The following is a 20,921-nucleotide window of genomic DNA, read 5'->3' as shown; positions in this document are numbered from 1 at the left end:
AGCGATGTCTTGTCTACAATAACGGACTACCCGTTTTTCATGGCTTTCTCGCCAAATAAACCAGCTTACATTGCATTTAATGATAAGCAACCAATGTTCCGAGTGCTATTGCCAGCGAGCGCGTATAGCCTGTTTCACATGATGCGATTTTCGTCGCACCGGAAGTGCGATTTCCGTCGTTTGCGATGAAAATCGCAGTCGCAGTGCCGACCCCCCGATTTTCGGCTGCGACCAACCGGTTGGTCGCACAGTCGCACTGTCGCACCGATCGCTGCGATTTTCCGTAGAAATTGCGCGGAGAGCTGTCAACGGAGCTATTTCGCCGGTTTGTTTTGGAAAATGGCGTCTCGTACGACAAGTGCAATGCGCGGAGACGTGGATCGTCGAATTCGGTACGTACGCGAAGGGGGAATAAAAAAACTTGTACCGCAGATTGCATTCTCCGATTGCTATGCGTTTGTTGACACGCTACACAGCAAATGAAGTGCATTTTCACGTTTGCTTCGTACGCCTTTGCGAGTTGTCAGTGCTAGGAGGTGTTCGATCCCCAGCAGACGACGAGGTCGTCACAATGTTCTTTTGTAAAATCGCGCTTACGGAGCAGCTTGAATTATTTCAACCTCGGCAAGGGCAAATGACAAGACAGCAAAGTACCCGAAGTTTCAACGTTGCGCTGAACGCGGTACCGTTCAGTTGCATTTTCTTGTCGGTTTTCAAGCATGAATTTCCCGATGCATCTTGAAAGCTTATCTTGCCTCTTATTAAATTTGACAGAGCAAAAGTGTAGGCTATCGTAATGAATTTGCTACGATAGCATTAAATCCGTGGTTTGAATAAAATATTACATGCACGTTAAGTTGCACCTCTTCTCTGGAGAATTTTTTTTTTCTTGCACAGAAACCAATAAACATAGACTATGTTGCGGACTTTGTATCCTTACTGCATCTGTATGAACACTTGCTCTGCAAGGTAATTAACTGTACAGCTAGTAGATTAATTAAATTGCTTGCTATAGTGGCAAAGTGACGACGTACCCTCCTGCACAATTATGTAGAGCTCGTGCAACAATGCGAAAAGCAGGCAAACGGCCTGTTCTTGTGGAGATAAACCAGTATAAAACGACACGCTGAAGAAAAGTAAATCAAAACTGTGCAGTGAAGTCAGCCAGTACAAGCAGTTCTTGCATGTTCACAGCTGATCAAGTGTGCAGAAACATTCATGCCTTACATGTTTCTAGTAAGTTTCTAATAAGTTTGTGCTCACATATATTAGTGTGTAAACCCATATAACGATATCCACTGCGATTACTATCTTTATAAGTAATGAAATACCATGCTACTTGCAAGAACATACATCACCGAGGATTTTAGAACAAATTTCTGCATTTCAACTATACACAATATGTTGTTTATTCAATAAAAGACCACAAACTGGGCTTTTTTTGCAATGACAAACTTATTCCAAACTTTACTTACATATAGGGAAGAAAAAAAATTATAGACAGAAATATTGTTCTTCAATTTGTTCACCTGCCACTGTGGCTATAGCAATCTGCTGCTAACACAAGGCGAGGGGTTGATTTGCCAGCCATGGAAGTCGCATTTCGATGGGAGTCGTAGGTGAGAAAAAAAGCTCTTGCACTTAGGTTTAGTTCACCTTTTATTGAACCCTTACACTTCAAAATGCTATTGCATAGGGGGGCATGCTTATGCAAAATCTAACACCAATAGAAAGCAAAGGGCAGAATTGTAAAACAACCATCTTTCATGATAATTCGAGTGTGTAAATATTCATTGCATCAATATGTACTGTTCAACAGCACTGCACAAATAAGCATGATCAGATATAGCAAGTACTCTGTCAGGAAGCTGGTTCTACAGATGTATAAATGTCAAGGCATGAATGCTCATACTACGTCGCACACATAGTACAAAAAAAACCTTTTTCAAGAGTTGTCCCTTCTGGCAGATATGAGTGGGCCATAAGCAGCAGAAACTTTATTGCAGGACATTGTGTAATACCGCTTATGAAAGAATGAAGAGAGTGAAGAGGCTTTTAACAGCAGTAGCTCATGCTGCTCTAATAAGAGGAACGATGAGCAAAAACATTTCTGGTAGAGCACTTAAACAGTAACTTTCTGAAAGACAGAAAATTCCAGGTGAGAGTTGGAGGTACATCAGGCCCACACACACCAACAACACAGGCATACTACAAGAAACACTACAGCCTATGGTGTATTACAGTCTATGGGAAAGCTATCTTGTACAGAAATCAAGAATGATGCAACAAGCCCTCGACAACACGGCAGACTTTCTTGGCCAGTCTGGCCTCTCGCTTTCTGATAAGTCAGCTCATATCGACGTCGGAAAAAAAAGAAAGACTAGAATCAAGAACTACCCCAGATTGCACATTGTGATCCACATAGCTAGACAAATATGCCCGCAAGTCAACATCCGCAAATCCTCAGCTAGTGTAAGCCCATGACGGCAGAGCCAGCACGTGGGTGAAACAATTATGCAATGACTGGACGCAACTTCCACACCTGGTGAAAAGAATAATCTTGAAATAATGGGGGTGGACGAGTGGATACTATAGAAAATCGCAGATGCTGTGCTTGTGTCCAAGGTGTGGTACGGTATGCATTACCAGCAGCACACAAAAAAGACAACTCATCGAATACAGGCATCGGGTAGTAATAACAGGTCTTTATAATTGTACCATGCTTGAAGACCTCTATGAGAAAGAGCTAACGAACAAGCACCTAGACAGAGTAGAGTTGCAGCCTGCAGCACAAATTCTTTGTCTCAAGAGCTCAGAACCTCGTCCCAAGATACTATGCCAGCTAGCATATGAGATGCAAAGACGACTACCCCTCCCTTCAGAAACACAACCTCGGGAGTACCTGAACTTGAAACATAACAGGCCCGTACCGTGGAATATGGGGGCAAAGAATTAGGCCAGGAGACTGTATGCAACTGCCAAACACACAGAGGAGGTTGCTAATCAAGAAGATGCAAGCAAACATAAGGCACATATAGTACACTGATCTGGCAATAGCAGTGTAACAGTAGTATGACACTACATAAACTTAAACCCCATATAATGTTTCGACAAGTGGACTTGTCTTCTTCAAGGTCCACGTGTGGAAACGTTGGCTTCTACTTTCACCTTGTTCTCATGTTGCTCATCGTCTTGAATTTCCATCTCCTGCCTTCCCCGAGTTTTCCCCAGAAAAAGAAAGACATCTTTCAAGGATAGATAAAAATTGGTGCTTGATGCAGCCAAACATAAATAAATATGCTACAGAAAGAAAATAGAGAAAAATTCCAAGTGCAGGAAAAAATCATTACAATTGCCAATCCTGCATGCCGGCACCTTTCAAGAAACACTGTTGTTATTCCAATAGACAGACTGACAGCTTGCTTATGCAAGCACATTCTTCCAGTTCCATGCCATTGGGAAAAAAATGAGTTTCCTGAAGGTAGCCACATGCACACTTGGTGATCACAATGTTTTTTTCCCCTGGACTTGTATATCTATATGTATTTTCTCCTTTTCCCGCTTTTATGTTTGGTTTCATGAAGCACTAGTCTTTATCAGGTTTTATTGCTGTACTACTTTGTGGTAACCTTTATAGATCACTGCATTTTCACAATAAACCTTTTAATTAGAAGTTAGCATACCCTGTTCTTACTGCTTCACACTGTACATTCTTGCTACATTGGCCAAATAAAAGATTTCATAAGGTATCATGAGGGCCATTAAAGTGACTTGTTGCAGTCTAAAAAAAGAATGAATAGCCTGTCTGCAAATGGCACCAGAGAACACATAGGACAAACAAGAAAACCGAGATGATCTAACAACCAAAAGTTTAATGTACACACCGAGTAAATGCTCGCTGACAAGCAATAGACTAAACATACACAAAAAGGAGAAGCAAAAATTCATGTGCGTTTCCTGACAGGAAATGCATCCATTTCTAACGAAGGCCGGGCTGACAAGATTAACCCAGCATTTTTAGATTTACAGCTTCCGTAATTTCTCTAGGCAGCCGATCTGCACAGAATGCTAGCTTCTTCCTCTACAATGCACGCTCAGATGTGGAGTGCATTGTAGAGGAAGAAGCTAGCATTCTGTGGAGATCGGCTGCCTAGAGAAATTGTGGATGCTGTAGATGCAAATACACTGGGAGAATCTTGTGTCAGCATGGCCGCTGTTACACTTTCAGAGATGGATGCGTTTCCTGTTGGGATCTGTATGGACACACATCAGATCTTGCTTCTGCTTTTTGTGTAAATTCGATTTATTGCTTGTCAAACAGCATTTACTCGGCATGTTCAATAAACTTTCATTTGTTAATACACCTCATGATTGTCTTGGTCTCTAGCAGAAAGGCGTTCATTCTTTTTACAGTGAAGCTGTATATGCCTAGGCGAAACACTCATGGTCCGATCCCAAAAACCCTAGTGTAGGGGTATGAGCCATTGCAATCGTCTTGCATGATGGACGGAGACATTTCTTGTTGGGTAGACATAGAAATGCTTATGCATTTCAAACATACATTATATCTGCGTATTATTGCAGGGAAGGGACACAGAGGGGGATGGGGTTAAGACAAGATCATGATGTCATTATTATCACAGCAAAGGTGTGGTGGGCCATTGGCTAGACAGATAGTGGCGTCGTTTCTCTCTAGCAGCAGAGTGCGCGTGCAGAAGTCTCTCCGACTTCCCAATAGGTTCGAAAATGTGTCCCTGTATTTAATTAAATGAAATGTGCAGCCCCAGTGTGTCACTTCGTAACTACAGTGCATAATTGAGTCATAAACATTATGATTAACGCATTACAGAACACAAGTGCGTAACATAATTCAGAAAGACTTTGATGGACCCGCTGGATTAACACAATGAACCACTCCATTGCACTTTCTATGATGGTGATCTTGCAAAGTGCAATGTGTGGCATTCCAAATAAAAAATGTGATAAACCGAAGCCAAACATGTGCATAACCTCATTAAGAAACGCAGACATAACCAATAATATAGAAAGACTTGAATAAACCATTCGAATTAACCTAGTGATAAACACCGGGGCTGCACATTTCAGCTTTGCTGGTTCACCGTCTCTACAGGGTGCATGGGCAGTAACGTTTTCTCTTATTGTTTGTTAAGTATTGTATAATGTTGTGCCAGTAAAACACGTTGGGCTAGTTGGTGCAATGTATTGGTACTGCTTTTTTTGCTGGTTTTTTTCTTAATGTTGTGCCCTTCTTTCTTTTGTAACAACTTTTTTATTCCCCCTTGCATAATACTCCAACCTTGCAGCCTGCGAGGTATATAAATAAATAAGTACATAAGCACGTCATGCATTCATTTTGTGCGTGGAACAAAAACGCATTGATAAGCTTAGACATATAGTCATTGGTTCACACTTTCGAAATGAATAATTATAGTTTGCTATCGACATTGAAGCAGCCTTTCGACAGCTAGAAAAGGAATCAGTTTTTCCAGCTCTGAACATTGAATTGCAGGAAATGCAAGCAGGCATAAAATTCTGCCAATATAATCTGTTTAGGAATACCAAATTGGAATAAACATTGAGGCTTGCATTTGTACTTTCTCTGGCTGAGCAATCTAGTTTGAAATGACTCCCATAAGCATGTCGTAACAATGTTGATCTAATACAGATTAAATGCATGACTAGCTTAAGAAATCTGGATGATTGCTATATATTACAGTGAAGAAACTATAATATCTAATAACATTAATAATATAATAATAATATTTATTTCCACAAAACAGGCTAACCGTGAGAGGCGTGCGAGGCTGAGCAGAAAGCTGAAAAATTCTACGGCAAGTGCGCCTGCCGTGGGCCTACGATCCTGCATTACGAATAGCGCGTATTGATATGGTCTTCTTGTTAGAAGTTCCGAGTATACTACCAGCGCGAGACACGGGACAACAAAGTGGACGAGAAGCGTGTCTTTTAGAATGCTATGTTACAACGTACAGGTTTCTACAAAAGTGACGGTAACTGCTCGAAACATTTGATGCGTCGGCTTTTGCGCCTTTAGAAATATTTAGAGAGGGCTCCCATATATATATTCGCAGCGCAGGCACGGCGATGGACGAACCAGGCTAGCGCTAAGGTTGAATTTCACAACACGATTTTCATTCCACGTCGTAATCACACAGATCGTTTGAGGCTTCGTTCAGGGACACACGCGGGCGTTCGGGTTGGTGCTTCTTGTTGCGTTTGGCATAAGAATATGGCTAGGAGCAGGCACCACATATGCGCAATGACGGGCAATATACACGCATCATTTCTCCAGAAGCTGACGCCGAGCACGGCTAGCGCGAGGATCTTGTTGGGCTGACACTACAACTTCGTGGCAGCCGAATTCCGAATACTGCATATGCGGTGAGGGTAGCTATATGAACTTGTCGATAGGTCATCTTGTAGAATGTTGTAGCGCAGGCAGAACGAAACGGTCATAGAATGTAGATAAGACAACACACAGCGCTGAACCACCTGCGAACAGCTGTTTACGTGCGTGATGTCGCACTGAACTACAGAAACCGCCGTCGCGCACCCCAAGACAAATCTTAACTAACGTATTTAAATTAGTAAACGTACATATTATTTGCTTCTAATCAAGAGAAGTCAATAATATTATAGTGTAAACGTTTTATTCACTACAATAAAAGAATTATGCAGCGTGTGCCACGAAGCCTGGCAGTAAGCAACCCTGGGCGTCGCACCAGTCGCATTGTTGAAATCGCAATCATGTGAAATGAGCCCTCAAAAAATCGCATTGCGATGCGTGCGACAGCACCGATTTTCGTCGTTGCAGTCGCAGCATGTGAAACAGCCTTATCTGTTCTGGGTAAGAAAACAATAAATCATGACCTAAAATCGACCGGAAGCTTATGAATACAGGGTGTTTCACGTAATCTAAACTAAATTTTAAAAGTAGACTGGTGCACATTAAACGAATGGGACCAACGGTATATTATTCGTAGCCGTCCAGAGTTATTCAGACTAGTTTTTGAAGTGTGATTAGTTTTCTAATTAGGTTAATCGTGTAAATTTTGAAGAAAACGTTGGCCATAACTTATCTACGATGACCATCCAAGCATGCGAATAGCCGAAACGCCTCACTCATGAGATGTGCGTGTGCTGCATCGGGGCTCCTCTCTGGCGCTTATTCCCCCTGGACACGCCGCGCCTTCTGCCGGCGCCACCGTGAGTGCGTGCATGCTTAGTGGCACCCACAAAGTGACACAAGTTGGTGCCAAAGAGGTTCCTTATAAAAGCGGCACCTGCTGAGTAGCACATACCCACGTGAACGATCCGGATTTTAGACTGCGCCACCTTCAAGATCGGCACGCTTTTTTGGTGCGGTACCTGGATAGCTAGATAGCCGGAAAGAAAACTATAGTCTGTCATTACCAAGAATTTTATTCGCGTTACTATTTCTTTTAAGGCACAAGTTGTGTTGGAGGAGCTGTAGAGCGTTCTCAGAAATGCGCAGTTTGTTTCCATGACGTTATGTTTTACGTGGTTCTTTTCTCGAGGCCCTGAAAAAAGCCCGCGAATTATTAAAAAAGTGCCGTAACTGCGCTCTTGCGTTATCGGATGGCAACGCTCCTCACCGTACTGTCAAAGAACAAATCAGGGTAAATCAGGACGCGGCGCTCTTACAGTATAATGTCAAATAAACTCGCAATTTTCTTGATGGTTAAAAACCAAACCCACATATTAAGCCGTTATAGTCACACTAAAGATCAAATGCCCGGAACCATCGGAACTTGGAACTGCGTAGCGAATTATGATGTTCATTGTTCACCGCCGAATTGCCGGACCGAGTACTTGCATGTGGCAGTCATCCCGAAGCTAGCTGCCTGCTGACTTGTATGGTCAGCAACGTATATCAATACTGTTGTTCCGCTACTGTTGCTGCTCCTTCTAGGTGCAACCTGCGTGCGAGCATATTTGCTTGCTCCTGCCTTCTGTGGTAATGGTACAGCGTTAACAAGTCTACCACGGCGTTACAAAGTTTCTTTCCGCTTCACATTAAGGCTTGCAAATTTACTACAATTAACCCTGAACGCTGGATGGAGGTTCTTTATTCCCATGTGGTTCTATATTAAGCTCTGTCGTCGTCGTTGTCGACGTTGTTGTTGTTGTTGTAAAAGCTAGCTCAAACCACGCGCGATATTGATTTTTTCTTGCTCATTTTCACTTGGCCGATAAGCTGCTTCGTATTTCGCAAATTTTCTAGGGTATTACAAAAATTAACTTTAATAAGGCATGGACAAAAAAAAAGAAGTACGATGCGCACATGGACGGCGCAGTGTATGTACCACGTTCACTCCTACATGTCCGCACCTGGTTCGCAGTAATGTATACAACAGCGTGGATGGCCAACTCTCACAAAGTGTCGTCTTTGTAGGCTCCCATGGAAAGCCAAGGAAATCGTCCTCTTTCTCCATCGTAAGAAGAGTCACTGTTCTCCTCGGTCCCTTCCCGCACGAACAACAGGGGAGCTCTTCAAGCTCGCCTACGCGCGCGGCGTTAGCCACACAAGAAGCACACAAGACAATGGTCTCGCCAACAAGGGGTATCTTTTTCTTCATCGTTTATTCAAACATCAACATAAAAAACAGCACCCAAACAGAAAGTCAGGCGTATAACAAATGTTTAAAAAATGCGTGCTCGCCTAAAGCATTGATGTTCTGAGCGCGTTTTTGCAAGAGCATTGCCTAATAACGTTCGTTCTCTTTTTCCTGACAGAGGTAGCAGGTCACGCATCACGTGCGCATTCGGCGTCCCGACTGTGGAAGAGAGAAAGAGAGAAAAAGAAGAAGAGAGGATAGTGAGAAAGCGGGGGAAGAAGGCAGAAAGAGAGAAGTTGAAAACTAAAATTCCAAAGAGGCTTCTGGAGCTCTTGCAAGATTGTGGCACAAACTGTACGTGCGCAGAGAGCACACCTAGCGAGGTTTCACTTCTTTTTTTTTTTCTATGTTCACTGACTAGAAATACCATCCACCGGTTAGTTGAGAAACACACCGAACATATCTAATCACAGCATCAAAAAAAAGTTATATCAAGTATTAATGAAAGTGGCTCACACATAAGCAGACATAGAACGAAAGAACTCGAAACAGCATGTATACTTTTACACCCGACAAAAAGGGTGTCATAAAAGCGTGAGACATGGATATAAATATCAACGTACTATGTTAGTGAAAATATGTTACCAGAAGACACGCTCAAATCACTCCGCTGTCCGTCAACTCTGTGCGCGGGTCAGGTGTTACTGCTCGTTCCATTGGGGCGCTCTAATCGCTCGTGCTTTCTTACGCTAAATTTCTTGAGGGGAACTTTCATTCGAAGCATTACTTCACATTTTAACACGAAACTAAAATAGGCACATCAGCACTGGTTTCATCTTTTGAAAAGGTATTTTACCGTATTAAATGTTTACAAAAATAAAGCTATGGCTCGTAACAAAACCAGTATATAGTTTTGCGAAGCTATTTTTAGGCCCCTTAAGTAACAGTGAGTTGAAAAAAAATTAAGAACTGAAAAAGAAGCATTACAAATTTTGTATCTTCTCGTACATTAAGTATGGTTTCTTAGACGTTAACGTGTAACAAAGTGAGTTTAAGAATATTACTTAGCTAAATTTTGTGAAACACGGACTACTCACGATAAATCTTTGTTTTTTTTTTATTTTTCGTTAATTTCAGAGGGGCACGAATGATATTTACCTTTAACAAGGACAGCACACCGCTTGGTAAAGGCGTGATCTGTGGCCCCGCTGGTCCTGAGTCAGTGTTAGTGTGTTTGGTTTAGTAAAAGTGAGGCAGATTATGTGCAGAGTAAAACCAGCTGCGTTGCTGTATATTTACAGTCACATTCCCCTCTGGTCTGTTAATCCTGGGCAGAAGACGGAGGGCAGAATATGTTAGGTCACCAAGCCACCTTGAAAAAAATGTTATTGACGCCAGCGGGCGAAATGTAGAAAAATTTCGCCCTTTCATATCGTATCACAGTTCTTTTAAATGTGTGTGCGCGTGTAGTTTGTAAAAGCTTTTTTTCTCGCAATTTAATTTTAACAAAACATTTATGCCACGAATAACAGTGCGTAAGCGATTCTTTGTAAATTGGCTTCATTTAAGAGGAAAAATAAATAGTACACCAGCCAATGGTGGAGAGCGCATGTACAATCCGCGGAGGGGCGGGCTTATGTAACACAGACAAACTTAAATAAGCAGTGAAAAACTCCAACGTCTCGCGAACGTCTCTCTAAAAAGAATTGCAGCCATTTCCGCGGTGCACATACACACTAAGTCCGTTCTAAGGTCACCCGGTAACGAATTCGTCTTTTTCGTTTCTGGGGCCGCAAAATATTGCGAACTCTTCGCAGTCTGTTCAGCTAGTGTGTGTGTGTATGTGTGCAACGCAAGAAGGGCGACGTCCCTGGTGCAAGTTCTAGACGCACGTGGTCGAGTCTTGTGTTCATGGGCGGACCACGTGGCGGGTGAGTATTTGCTTTAGGTGCGCTTGTCTGAACATCGCGCTAGACATTTACTTTTCTTCTTGCCGGACTTTTATTGTCTCCTTGCCCGCCACGCTGTCTTTGATAAAAAAGAATAAAACAAGAATAACCATGCTCAGAACATGCACCAGGAACATCACGTATCTAACCACTCCCCATATATTTCTAGTCCATCACGCTGGGGTGGTATACTGTCTCCACAGACCACGGCCTCTTAGTAAACGGTGAAGCTTAGCACTCGATTACTTTTAATTAAATCCCTGATGCTGAGTTTATATCGTAGGGCCAGGCGAGTGAACTCGCTCGGAACGAGGGCGGCTTCGTTCGGCGGCGGAGTTGTAACAAGCACGAGGCACTATCTGTTCTGCGAGTCACTGACAGATATTTACGAAGGCTAAACACATAAGTGTCGCTCAAAGCGTCCCAGTTCAGGTGTGGCCGCACCCAGATGTGGTTGAGTCACAATAGCGTTATCTTGCTGCTTGGGAACAAGCGAGAGCTTAAAATTTATGCTAGTACGTCAATCGCGAAGCAGAGACCCTGTGCGCTTCGCGGTCTCGAAACAGCAGCGGCCTGGCTTCACGGGTTCCCGTCCTAAGAACGGGTCCGGTAGGCCAGCGAAGGCGCCAAAGGGCCGTGGTCTGGGGAGCGTGCGTGCGCGCGGTGCGAAGGGAAAACGAGGGCAACGGGGGACGGTGTGCGCACGCAGTGTTAGGGCGCGGAGGTGTGGTGGTAGCGTTCCCTCACATCTCCTATGGCGGGGGACGTAAGGGAACCCTACGTGGCTCCGAAGGGAGGGACGGTCTACAGGTACTGGGAGGAGTTTGGCGGCGGCCTGTAGGTGGGCGGCACGCCGCAGCTGGCGTTCTGGTGGATGTACTCGTCGGGCCGGTGCAGGCCGCTGCGGCTCACGGGCCGCGGCACGAACTTGGGCGACGACTCGGCCTGCGGCGGCGGCCAGGCGATGTCGCGCGTGCGGCGGCCCAGTGACGGGGAGCGCGCGAACGGCGGCGTCCGCGTCCCGGACGTGGGCGACTGTGGTGGGTGCCACGCGTTCACGGCCGAGCGGCTCGGAGGCCGAGACGGGAAGCCGCCTTCATCTCCGTTGGCCATGCCGGATTTGGGCGGTGGCCACACGAACTGCTTGGCACCCTGCGAACCTGCGCGTAAGGAGATGATGACGCCGTGGTGTCCGCTGATGCAACGTCAGTCCGCTTACCGTACGCGAACTACTAGGAGGAAGCAAGAGCCACGCGCTCAAATGTTATCATTGTCATGTAGAACACAGAAGTTTACTCGCGCTGCGTCTTACGCCAGCTCGCACCACCAGCGATTTTTTTTAAGTATCTTGATATTACAAGACAACCGGGAGATTTTAATGAAATCGCTGCAATTGTTCCTTCCATTGCTACCAGTTTAACTTTTCCTTTTGAACTAATCCTTTCTTATTTTCAAGTTTTGAATTCTATGGAAAGCGGCAGGCGTGTCAATTCCGAGCAATAATTTTCTCCACACAGTCGGCTGAATTAATGTGTCTCCAAGGTGTTACAGCGGAATTCGTGCGATAGAAAATAAACCTGTTCACAGGTTTCTCTTCTTTCTTTCCTATTTTTGTGTGTGTGTGTCTATTTCATTGCACGAAAGCAACAGTGTCGGCAGGCTTATCGCTAATACATCTAGTAAAGTACCAATCGTATTACTGTATGCGCGCTGCAAATCGGGCTCATATATACTATATGGAAGGTTCATGAAGTGTTCACTAACTTTGTCGTGTCAGTTGCGGGGAAAATCCCGTCTTAGGTGTCCATCGCACGCTCGATTCCTGGAAAGAAGAAAAAAAGAGGCATTGGTTATAAATCCGCGACATTTTTAACATCGTGTTCTTTATTTTTTTTTTGTAGTAGAACTAAAACAAAAGAAGCACATTTAGCCACGTTACAGTAGTGACAGTTACTCGTTGTATCATGTGAACGTCAATATGTTCGAGTTATAGCAACATGAAATGGTAAAGAGACCCTTTAAGAGCAATTTGTTAAATAGAACGGTTTCAGCAAGCGATGTTCTGCAGGAAGGCACGAAAAGAAATTCGCAGTACTTACAAAAATATTTTATTACAGCTGCCTGCTTCACTTGCAAGAGTGCCTATCAAACGCAAGCACAAGGTCATAATTCTTACAGGCGTAAGCGTGACCAAACATAACGCAGCATATTCATGTATAGAGATTAAACCCTGATCAATGCTGCTCCGCATTATAAGTACTATAAGATGCTCAGATTACTGAAACCAGATTATTTTCCTTTGGTGTCCGGCTGACTATAACTGGTCAAAGTGTTCCCTTGAGTTTGATTATGTGTAGGACCATAAACGCTCCATCACTTTATCTTGATAAAATTACACCAACAGCATCTTCCGGTGTAGGACATAGCGTACGCATGAAATTAAACACTTGAACGTTCAAAGCAACGTGCATGTAACGAGTCTGTGCAGTATCACTGGTGTCACGTACAGACTGTGTGCACATAAAGACTGACGGAAATTCCGATCCCCTTGTCCTAGTACTTTTCTGTGCTGTCGCGTCCAAATTGCTACTCTTTCCGTTACCTGCATGTGGTATGGATGACAACGGTCTAAAAAAAAGACCAGCGCTTAGCGAGATTTCGGAGTACCGTCCCACGTTTTGGTCGAATATGGAAGTCCTGGTACATAGAAGTAGTAATTAAGTTGTTTGTTTAAATAAATAGGTAAATAAACGAAAATGAAGGGAAGGAAAATTGCCGCTGACTGCAGTAACTGTCTGGCGGAGTCTGCTGAACCCTGAACCATGGTCAGCCGCGGTGGGGGGAGGGGTGGGGTGGAGTACTCGCGTCGGCAGCCGTCCTAGTACCCACCTTTGGTGGCCACACGTTATCGCGCGCCCGGCGCGAAACGGTCGGCGATCCTAACGGCGTGCCGGGCATCCTGGACTGCTGTTCCTCCCAGATCCTATTCTCCCAGCGCTGCGCCTGAGAGCCCACCTGCTCCTGGTGCTGCGGCGAACTGGCGACGGCTGTACTCGGTTGGAAGCGCCTCTGGGCTTCTTGTTGGGCTCGCTGCACGTTCAGCGGCTCCCGCTGGGCGTTCTGGAAGCGCACCTGCTGTTGCTGTTGCTGTTGATGCTGCTGCTGCTGCTGCTGCTGGAGCTGGGCCCTTCTCTGTTGCTCTTCGAACTGCCGGCGGCGGGCGGCCTCTTGCTGCTGCTGTTGCTGCTGCTCCAGGTTCCTCCGCCTCAGCTCGTCGTCCCTACTCTTCTGCTCCTCGAGGTATCGCTGGTACTGCTGCTGGTGCTGCTGGTACTGCTCGTACTCCTGCTGCTCCTGGCGCCGCTGGCGCTCCTGCTCCTCCTGCTCGAGTCGCCTCTGGCGCTGCACCTCCTCTTGGCGCCGCCTGCTCTCTTCCTCCTGAAGCACGCGTCGGCGGCGCTCCTCTGCTTCGCGGAGTCTCCTTTGCTCGGCGTCGAACTCGACGCGCCGGAAGTCCTGCGGTGGTTGACGGAAGCGGCCTTCTTCGTACTGCGCCTGCTGCAGACGCTCTTCCTCGTACTGGCGCTGCCTTAGCTCGGCTTCCCGAATCTTCTGCTGACGCTCGTCGACTTCCTCGTAGCTGCTCTGCCGCGCGTGCTGAGCCGGATAGCTCGCTGGTTGCTGCTGGTAGCTTGGCTGTTGGTAAGCCGGCTCTTGGTAAGCTGGCTGTTGGTAGGTAGGCTGTTGGTAGCTATGCAGCGGCGGGGGAGGTGGTATGTAGGTGTGGTGCGGCTGAACAGGAGGCGTGCCGGGAGTTCCCGGGTTGGAGAAGGTCACGTGGTACCCGGACGAAGAGTACGGCCTCTCTGGCTGCGGCGGTCCACCGCTATAAGATGGAGGCCGCGGTTTTGGTGGAGGTGTTGGAGGCGCAGTAACCCTGCAGACAACAACAGGGGAGTTTGCTACTGTCACAATGGGTGGGCAGGCTTCAACATCACGGGAAGTCAGAGCCCTCGTAAAGAAGTGGAAAGATTTCCTCTGTAAGTGCATGCACACCCGCGATGCCAGCAAAATCATACTGCTTGTTTAAACATGTGTGTGTGCGTTCTGTCTTCGGCTGTACGTTCTTGAAGCGAACGCTTTTTGGTGTCGTTAAAAACTGAGATTAAATATTTGTGCAGATATCACGCACTGTGGGAATCGATGTTATGCGATGCATTTTGAAGGTGCCTGGCTATCCAGCATTGTTTGGGGTTCCGCAAGCCATTACCAGATGAGTGCTTGTGTAAATTGAGTAGTGCGTTTGGGTCGCGAGTACGCGCGTGTGACGACAGCAGCACGACGACAACCATGACGAACACAATCGTATGGCAGCAAAGGCATGATTTCTGCGCTGTCCATTGGAGGCAAGCTTACGACGTGAGGATTGTTGGGTTCAACATGAGTAGTAGATAACCGAGAGAAACACGGACTGTGACGTCATCAGCAACTACGTGTTATACAAGTACCTATGGCTATGTCACGTGGCATATGTTTAAACGACGATGGCATGCCGGCGAAAAAAAATGTGAAAACACGATTAACTTGGGCGGTCATGAAGTTGGTACGACGTCGCATATGGTTCTTACCTAGCGTAAACTGCTACGAGGAGAGTGCTTGCGAAAGTGTACCGGTCCCGGAGATTGTGCAGTCTAACACGGCACCGCAAAGCACGAGCTGTCGCAATAAAGACGCGAAAGAAGAACAACAGATCGTGGCATAGTGGTTAGAGCACCAGGCTGCTGTGATCCACGGCTGAGGTTCAATTCCACCATCGGTCACACCTTGCTTTCTCTTTAATAACCCTTTAACAGGTAAGATAAGAAACACCTAACCAGTATGTTGTTATTGCTTTATTTCTTCTCGATATCGTTCAAATACACACCATATTAAATATTAAACGGCTTCTTTGAAAACTAAGTGAGATACAGCGGGTCGAAAATATTGCTGACCAGCTTGTTTGAGGCAAATGCATGGTCCGAAACTTGTGCTTGGTACTTGGTTTGGCAAGGTAAATGTGTGTTCTTGAGATGCACCTCAATGGAGAAAAAAATACTAGCCTTCTTAAACAAAGGCAAGATTTCGCATTAGCGATAATATGACCACCACGTCCGCTAAGACGATACCGACGAGGTCTCCGAGTTTTGTCACCAAAACATCTGCTGCTGCTCACGGTCGGCATTTCTGTGACTACCACTGTTGAGCAGGTGCACAAATTAAGGTAAATTGAAAGGCACAGACTAATATTTGGTATTGTATAGTGTTTCCAGATATTTTTGTAAGGTCAACAATATTGTTTAGCTGCCAGTTAAAGGGTTAAAGCGACGCGAGACAGTAACCTACCCACCAACCTACCTACCGTAAAGTGCCGAAAATCAGGCGAAGAATGCTTCGCATTAAAATTACTGATGCGAATTAGTCACCTCAAGAATCTTCTTGTAGCATTCGCTTGGAACCACAAATTCCTAAAGTGATTGCTTCATAATCGCCACAACGTATGCCTTCAGCAGCCTTGGGCTGTTTTCAGAGTGAAAAAAAAAAGTAGCTCGATAAGCTCGGGGATAAAACATCGTTTTATTTTTAGTGTAGTTGCGCATGATTCGCGGGTTTCATTGGAGAATCCTTGTGTCATCAGCGTGATTTCCTTGTATTTTCTACTGTTTTCGAAACATTTTAGCGTAGTGTAATGAACAGCGAAAAACGGGAATTTACGGGGCAAACTTCTTTTACAGCGAGCTGTTTATGGCTAGGCTTGAGTCCCGTGCATTTTTCTTCCACGTGTGCAAAAAAAAAAAAAACGTGGGCCGATCCCGGAGACAGTGACATAGCCGGCCAACCCGCGGCGCAGGTGAAGCAGGCTTCAAGCACTCCGCCAACGTGCAAAGATAAGATTAATATCTTGGGTCCAAACAGAACCCGTATCAGATATTAAGTTGATAAGAACAGGTACTACACTTTGACCCGCGTCGGCCATGTCTACGTTCGTACAGCCCTCTCTTTGTCGGCGTTCCAAGCGCTTGCGTGTCTACTTTCCTTTCCTTCCGCTCTACCGTGATGGCGGTTCCGTCGAAACGTCCCGCGTGTCTAGTTTCCTATGGATCCTCGCGGTGGTGGTCCCGTCGTTCACGCGAATGTGTATAAAAAGCACGGTAAATGAGTTCTTACCTTTGTTCAAAATTCTCTGTCATCTCTGTGTCATGTGTTAAATAGCTTCGCTGGTCATCCACTTTCACAGAGTGGAATGGCTCATTATTCTTTTTTCTTTTACATTGAGATGAAAATGATTAGAGGAGTCGTTGTCTCCGTGTGTTTGCAACGGCTGCTCCTCTTCATTTGGTTGAAACAGTAATTAAAAAAGAATACCTAATTTTTGCAGTAACTTACCTCTGGACAGCAGTCGTCCCGTTCGCGGTTCGATATGGGTTTCCACCTGAAAGATACGGCAAACGCTGGCGTCACGGGAAAATCACGAAAACGTTCTAATAGTCTGAATTCTCGTGCTCACAAACTCTTTGGTATGGAAGTAGGCGTTCTACTTTAGTCATCCATAGTATCCCCGAACAGCCAAATGAGACAAACGGATCTTAAAGGGCCCCTCACCAGATCTGGCCATCTTGAGCTGACAAGCGCAGCGCATACAATGCGCGCTAACAATCATGTCTGCCATGTATTAGACCTCTACGCTCCGCAAAAAGAGGTTAAATTTAAAACCAAACGTCGTTCGCCCTTCTCCTCGCGGGCGCCGCACCCTCAGCTGGAGAGTCGACGTCTATCGCGCAAGTGCGTCTACGTACATGGCAGTGCTGTGACGTCATAGTGACACATGATTTTGAGAATTATTCAAGGCAACATAAGGTATTTGTTCAATCTGTTGCTTCAATATACGAATTAAAGTTTAGAGAAATAATAAAAATACAAACCGAATGTCTGCGTGTTTTTGTTTTACATCGTACCGTAGCAAGAGATATGCACTTCCGTTTTATCTGCTTGTTCCCACGTCGTGCAGTCGTGCGTTAAAGAACGAAACTGTCTCATTTTCTACCGTGTTCCAGCGCCGCAATCATGCTCTTTCATCCTCTCACGCCTGCCCCCGTGCTCGTGATTGCGGCACTGACTTTTACCGCTAATCAGGTGTTCTTGTACATAGCGCAATATGGTCCGCTGCGCGAAACGAGACAAACGCAACAGCTCGCGCGCGAGACCTTCACCGGAAGTGCGCCACTCCGCAAAAACTTGAGAGAGAGAGAGAGAGAGAGAAAGGCGGAGCCCGTGGCGTATTCGTCATGCAAGCCTCCGGCTCCAGTGTGGGAAAACACAAGGAAGGAATTTCGCTTGCGGAGGCTAGACGGGGGCAAGTGAAAAGAGCGTCCATGTGTTGGCGGTAACGCTCGCCTCCTGGAATCATGGGTTCGTGGCACTTCAAATAGTTCTATCTCTGCTATTAACTAACTGAAAACTTCTTGCGGTAGAACACTGCTTAGAGGCCACGTAACAACTTCCAGCGTATAACGAACATTTGCTGTGTGGCCTGGTGAGGGGCAATTTAAGTATAAATTACACAGACAGTCCAATATAAGCTCGCCATTAAATGAGCATCCGTCAGCCGTATACCAGGCTCGGCAGGACTGGTCCTTAACGGGTAATTATTATCTTCCCTCGGAATTATAATAAGAAAGCAGCTATATTTAAATATGCTTCCAAGCTGACAGGAAAGATTGGGAAAATGCACGCACAGACGCCACCGCTCTCAGAGCCTGTGTTGGACGCAATACCGTGCCCGAATTACCAAGCGCGAACGTAGTGCAATAGCGTAGCAGTACCGTTTCGAGGGCCGCTGCAGCAACCATGTGGCACTGCGTGACGAAGATGGCCGACCTCTTTACCAAAACAGCACCCGTTAGAGCGCTATTAGCAGCAGCGAGCGATCAATTTAAATCGCAGTGCGGCAAGTAAACGGACGGTGAAGGTAAACGAACGATCGCAAGAAAGGAAAGCGGTGCCCGAGGCGCGCTATCGAAAACACTCGGTCTGGAACCCCCAGCGTTGGCGGCGGAGTGGCGAGCTTGCATTCCGGGGCTGGTTTTAGCGCAGTGCGTCGCCGCGTCTCGCCGGGCGTTTCTCCTTGGGCTCGGCCCAAGAGCCGGTTTATTTTGGCGCAGGGACATTCCGTCGCAGGGACGGCGGCTGCTTCGCGGCGAAACGGTGCAAGCGGCGGGAGGCGTTGCTGGGCTTTCTCATGTCGTAGTTTTCGCTCCTGCGCAGCACGGTGGCCAGGCGTCCTGCGCTTTGCTTTCCAGCCCTGAAATTCGTTACCAGGTCGCGCTATCCGCAGCCTCAGTTCCTCCGCGTCTTCTGCTTCCTCTTTTTTGACCAGCCAGGTGGCCAAAGGAAACAACTGCCAAGAGCGCATCACAACTGCCGTAAGACGGACGAACGTTTCCGGTCTACTGCGCAAATCCACGAAACGCGTGAAATAAGTCGCTGTTAAGTAACTGACCACATCGGCAGCGGCAAAGTTTGCTTGCGCAACGTGACGGGGCCACGAGGTTTATGGGCACTGCATAGCGCCTGCTTCATAATCTAACAGTCGTTACGGTAATGAACTTCGAAAGCGACCTAACAACAAACCCGCCGTGGTTGCTTAGCTGCTATGGTGTTGGGCTGCTAAGCACAAGGTCACGGAATCGAATAGCAGCTACTGCAGCCGCATTTCGATGGTGGCGAAATGCGAAAACACCTGGGTACCTAGATTTAGACGCACGTTAAAGAACCCCAGGCAGTCAAATTTCCGGAGTCCCCCACTACGGCGTGCCTCACAATCAAAGCGTGATTTTGGCGCGTAAAAACCCCAGAATTTAATTTTAATTTTAACGTAATAACAAAATGTTGCAATTCAATGTCGCAATTAACAGCACTGCTGGCTGTTTCGGAGAGAATATACTGACGGTTATTTGCTCTTGCTTTAGAGTACAAGACAGCAATTTAAATGTCTACTAATTAACACTTATTAAATCATTGAAGTCCATTTAAACTGTTCTTAAAATGTATATGCTTGTTTACAGAAATTGCCATGTCCCGCTCCAACTACTGGCTTGTCTTGTCAATAACAGCAAGCTCATTGGCTTCATAACATTTTCTTTTATTTCTAATCACATATATGTAACATATCTGCAAAATAAATTCTCACCAGGGTGTGAAGAATAAGGGAAACCGATCGAGGTGCCCGATATTTAGTGACAACCACCTATTTTTGGCTTCGTTGTCTGTTGGCTTCCTATAGTTGCTACACACAATGTGTGACGCCGGCGTCACTTCCGCCCATGGAGTGTTGCGAGTAAACTGTGGCTTGCACTTTGGTACCTATTGTTGTCGTCGTTTCTCTCATCACAAGTGGCACATACCCACTATAGAAGGGCTTACCAATTTCGTCTTCGCTCAAAGCCTGTAGGACAGCGGAGCGAACGAGGTTCTGGGGCAGCCCCACGGGTTGGATGTCGTTGACCCTGCGGGCAACGTCGTAGGTTTGCGCGTAAGCTTCCAGGATGACAGCAGTCGTTATGGAATGAATATTCGCGGGACAGCAACAGTGAAGCCCTGGCTCAACATTCTCGTAAAGAACTGCGTCTGTTAGCAGCCCAAATTTCAAATGATGCGCCTTTTTATCGTCCCATCACGCTTCCCCTTTTCCACCCTTATCACGAAGCCCGCTCCAGTTACAACCAGCACTCGGGTCTTTTCACAAGTCATACTTGCATCCATTGCGCATGCATGACACTTGTGCGAATGACGAATGACACTCGCGTGACAGCAGTACTACTAAGCATGTGCAAAGTACTGAGGATAACCATCAACAGCTTCAGCGCGAAAATTCTATGGAGGCAGCGAATGGTGCGACGAAAGCTCGTCTGGCCAGATGTGAAGCTACAAAAATTACTGCAGTCACTGATGAAGTCAATGTGTAAAAGGAAATATGTTTCAGAGGAGCCCTTACGGTTTCCTTGGTCACACGGTTGAAAAGCTTGAACTATGTCTCCGAAATGCCTGCGAATGTCTCCGAAACATCATTTCATTTACACTTTGACCACGTAACCAAAGAAATTCTTTGTTCCTTTGCACTTTGTGAACGTTTACAGGCGGCGCATGAGCCAACACCGTTTTGTAGTTCAGAGGATGCATGTTGGAAGGTCACGCCTTGGCTCCCTTCAGTAGTATCATTGCATGACAACTACAGTCCCAGTGCCGAATCGCCCTTAATTGAAAACACGATTAATGTGCGAATTTTAACAATAAAGCCTACGAAAACTGTTCTTTGGGT

General features: G+C 46.0%; 1 protein-coding gene and 1 pseudogene across 2 annotated transcripts in view; both read right to left on the bottom strand.

The window, feature by feature from the left end:
- Positions 1-8,610: 8,610 nt before the first annotated feature.
- Positions 8,611-20,921, bottom strand: part of LOC126547383 (uncharacterized) — a 98,703-nt gene continuing 86,392 nt past the window's right edge. For both annotated transcript variants that reach the window (XM_050195362.3, XM_050195364.3), the window contains exons 5-10: positions 20,027-20,109; positions 16,991-17,036; positions 13,457-14,504; positions 12,332-12,389; positions 9,777-11,727; positions 8,611-8,837 (exon numbers count right to left, since the gene is read on the bottom strand). In XM_050195362.3, coding sequence (XP_050051319.1) covers positions 11,372-11,727; positions 12,332-12,389; positions 13,457-14,504; positions 16,991-17,036; positions 20,027-20,109 — 1,591 coding nt within the window. In that variant the 3' untranslated portion in view covers positions 8,611-8,837; positions 9,777-11,371. The remainder of the gene's footprint in view (positions 8,838-9,776; positions 11,728-12,331; positions 12,390-13,456; positions 14,505-16,990; positions 17,037-20,026; positions 20,110-20,921) is intronic.
- LOC126547501 (U2 spliceosomal RNA) lies at positions 16,401-16,580 on the bottom strand (annotated as a pseudogene).

This window comes from Dermacentor andersoni, chromosome 1, assembly GCF_023375885.2.
Source record: "Dermacentor andersoni chromosome 1, qqDerAnde1_hic_scaffold, whole genome shotgun sequence".
Lineage (NCBI taxonomy): Eukaryota > Metazoa > Arthropoda > Arachnida > Ixodida > Ixodidae > Dermacentor > Dermacentor andersoni.
The sequence above is the reverse complement of the archived record's forward strand: the minus strand, read 5'-3'. Positions and strand labels throughout refer to the sequence as shown.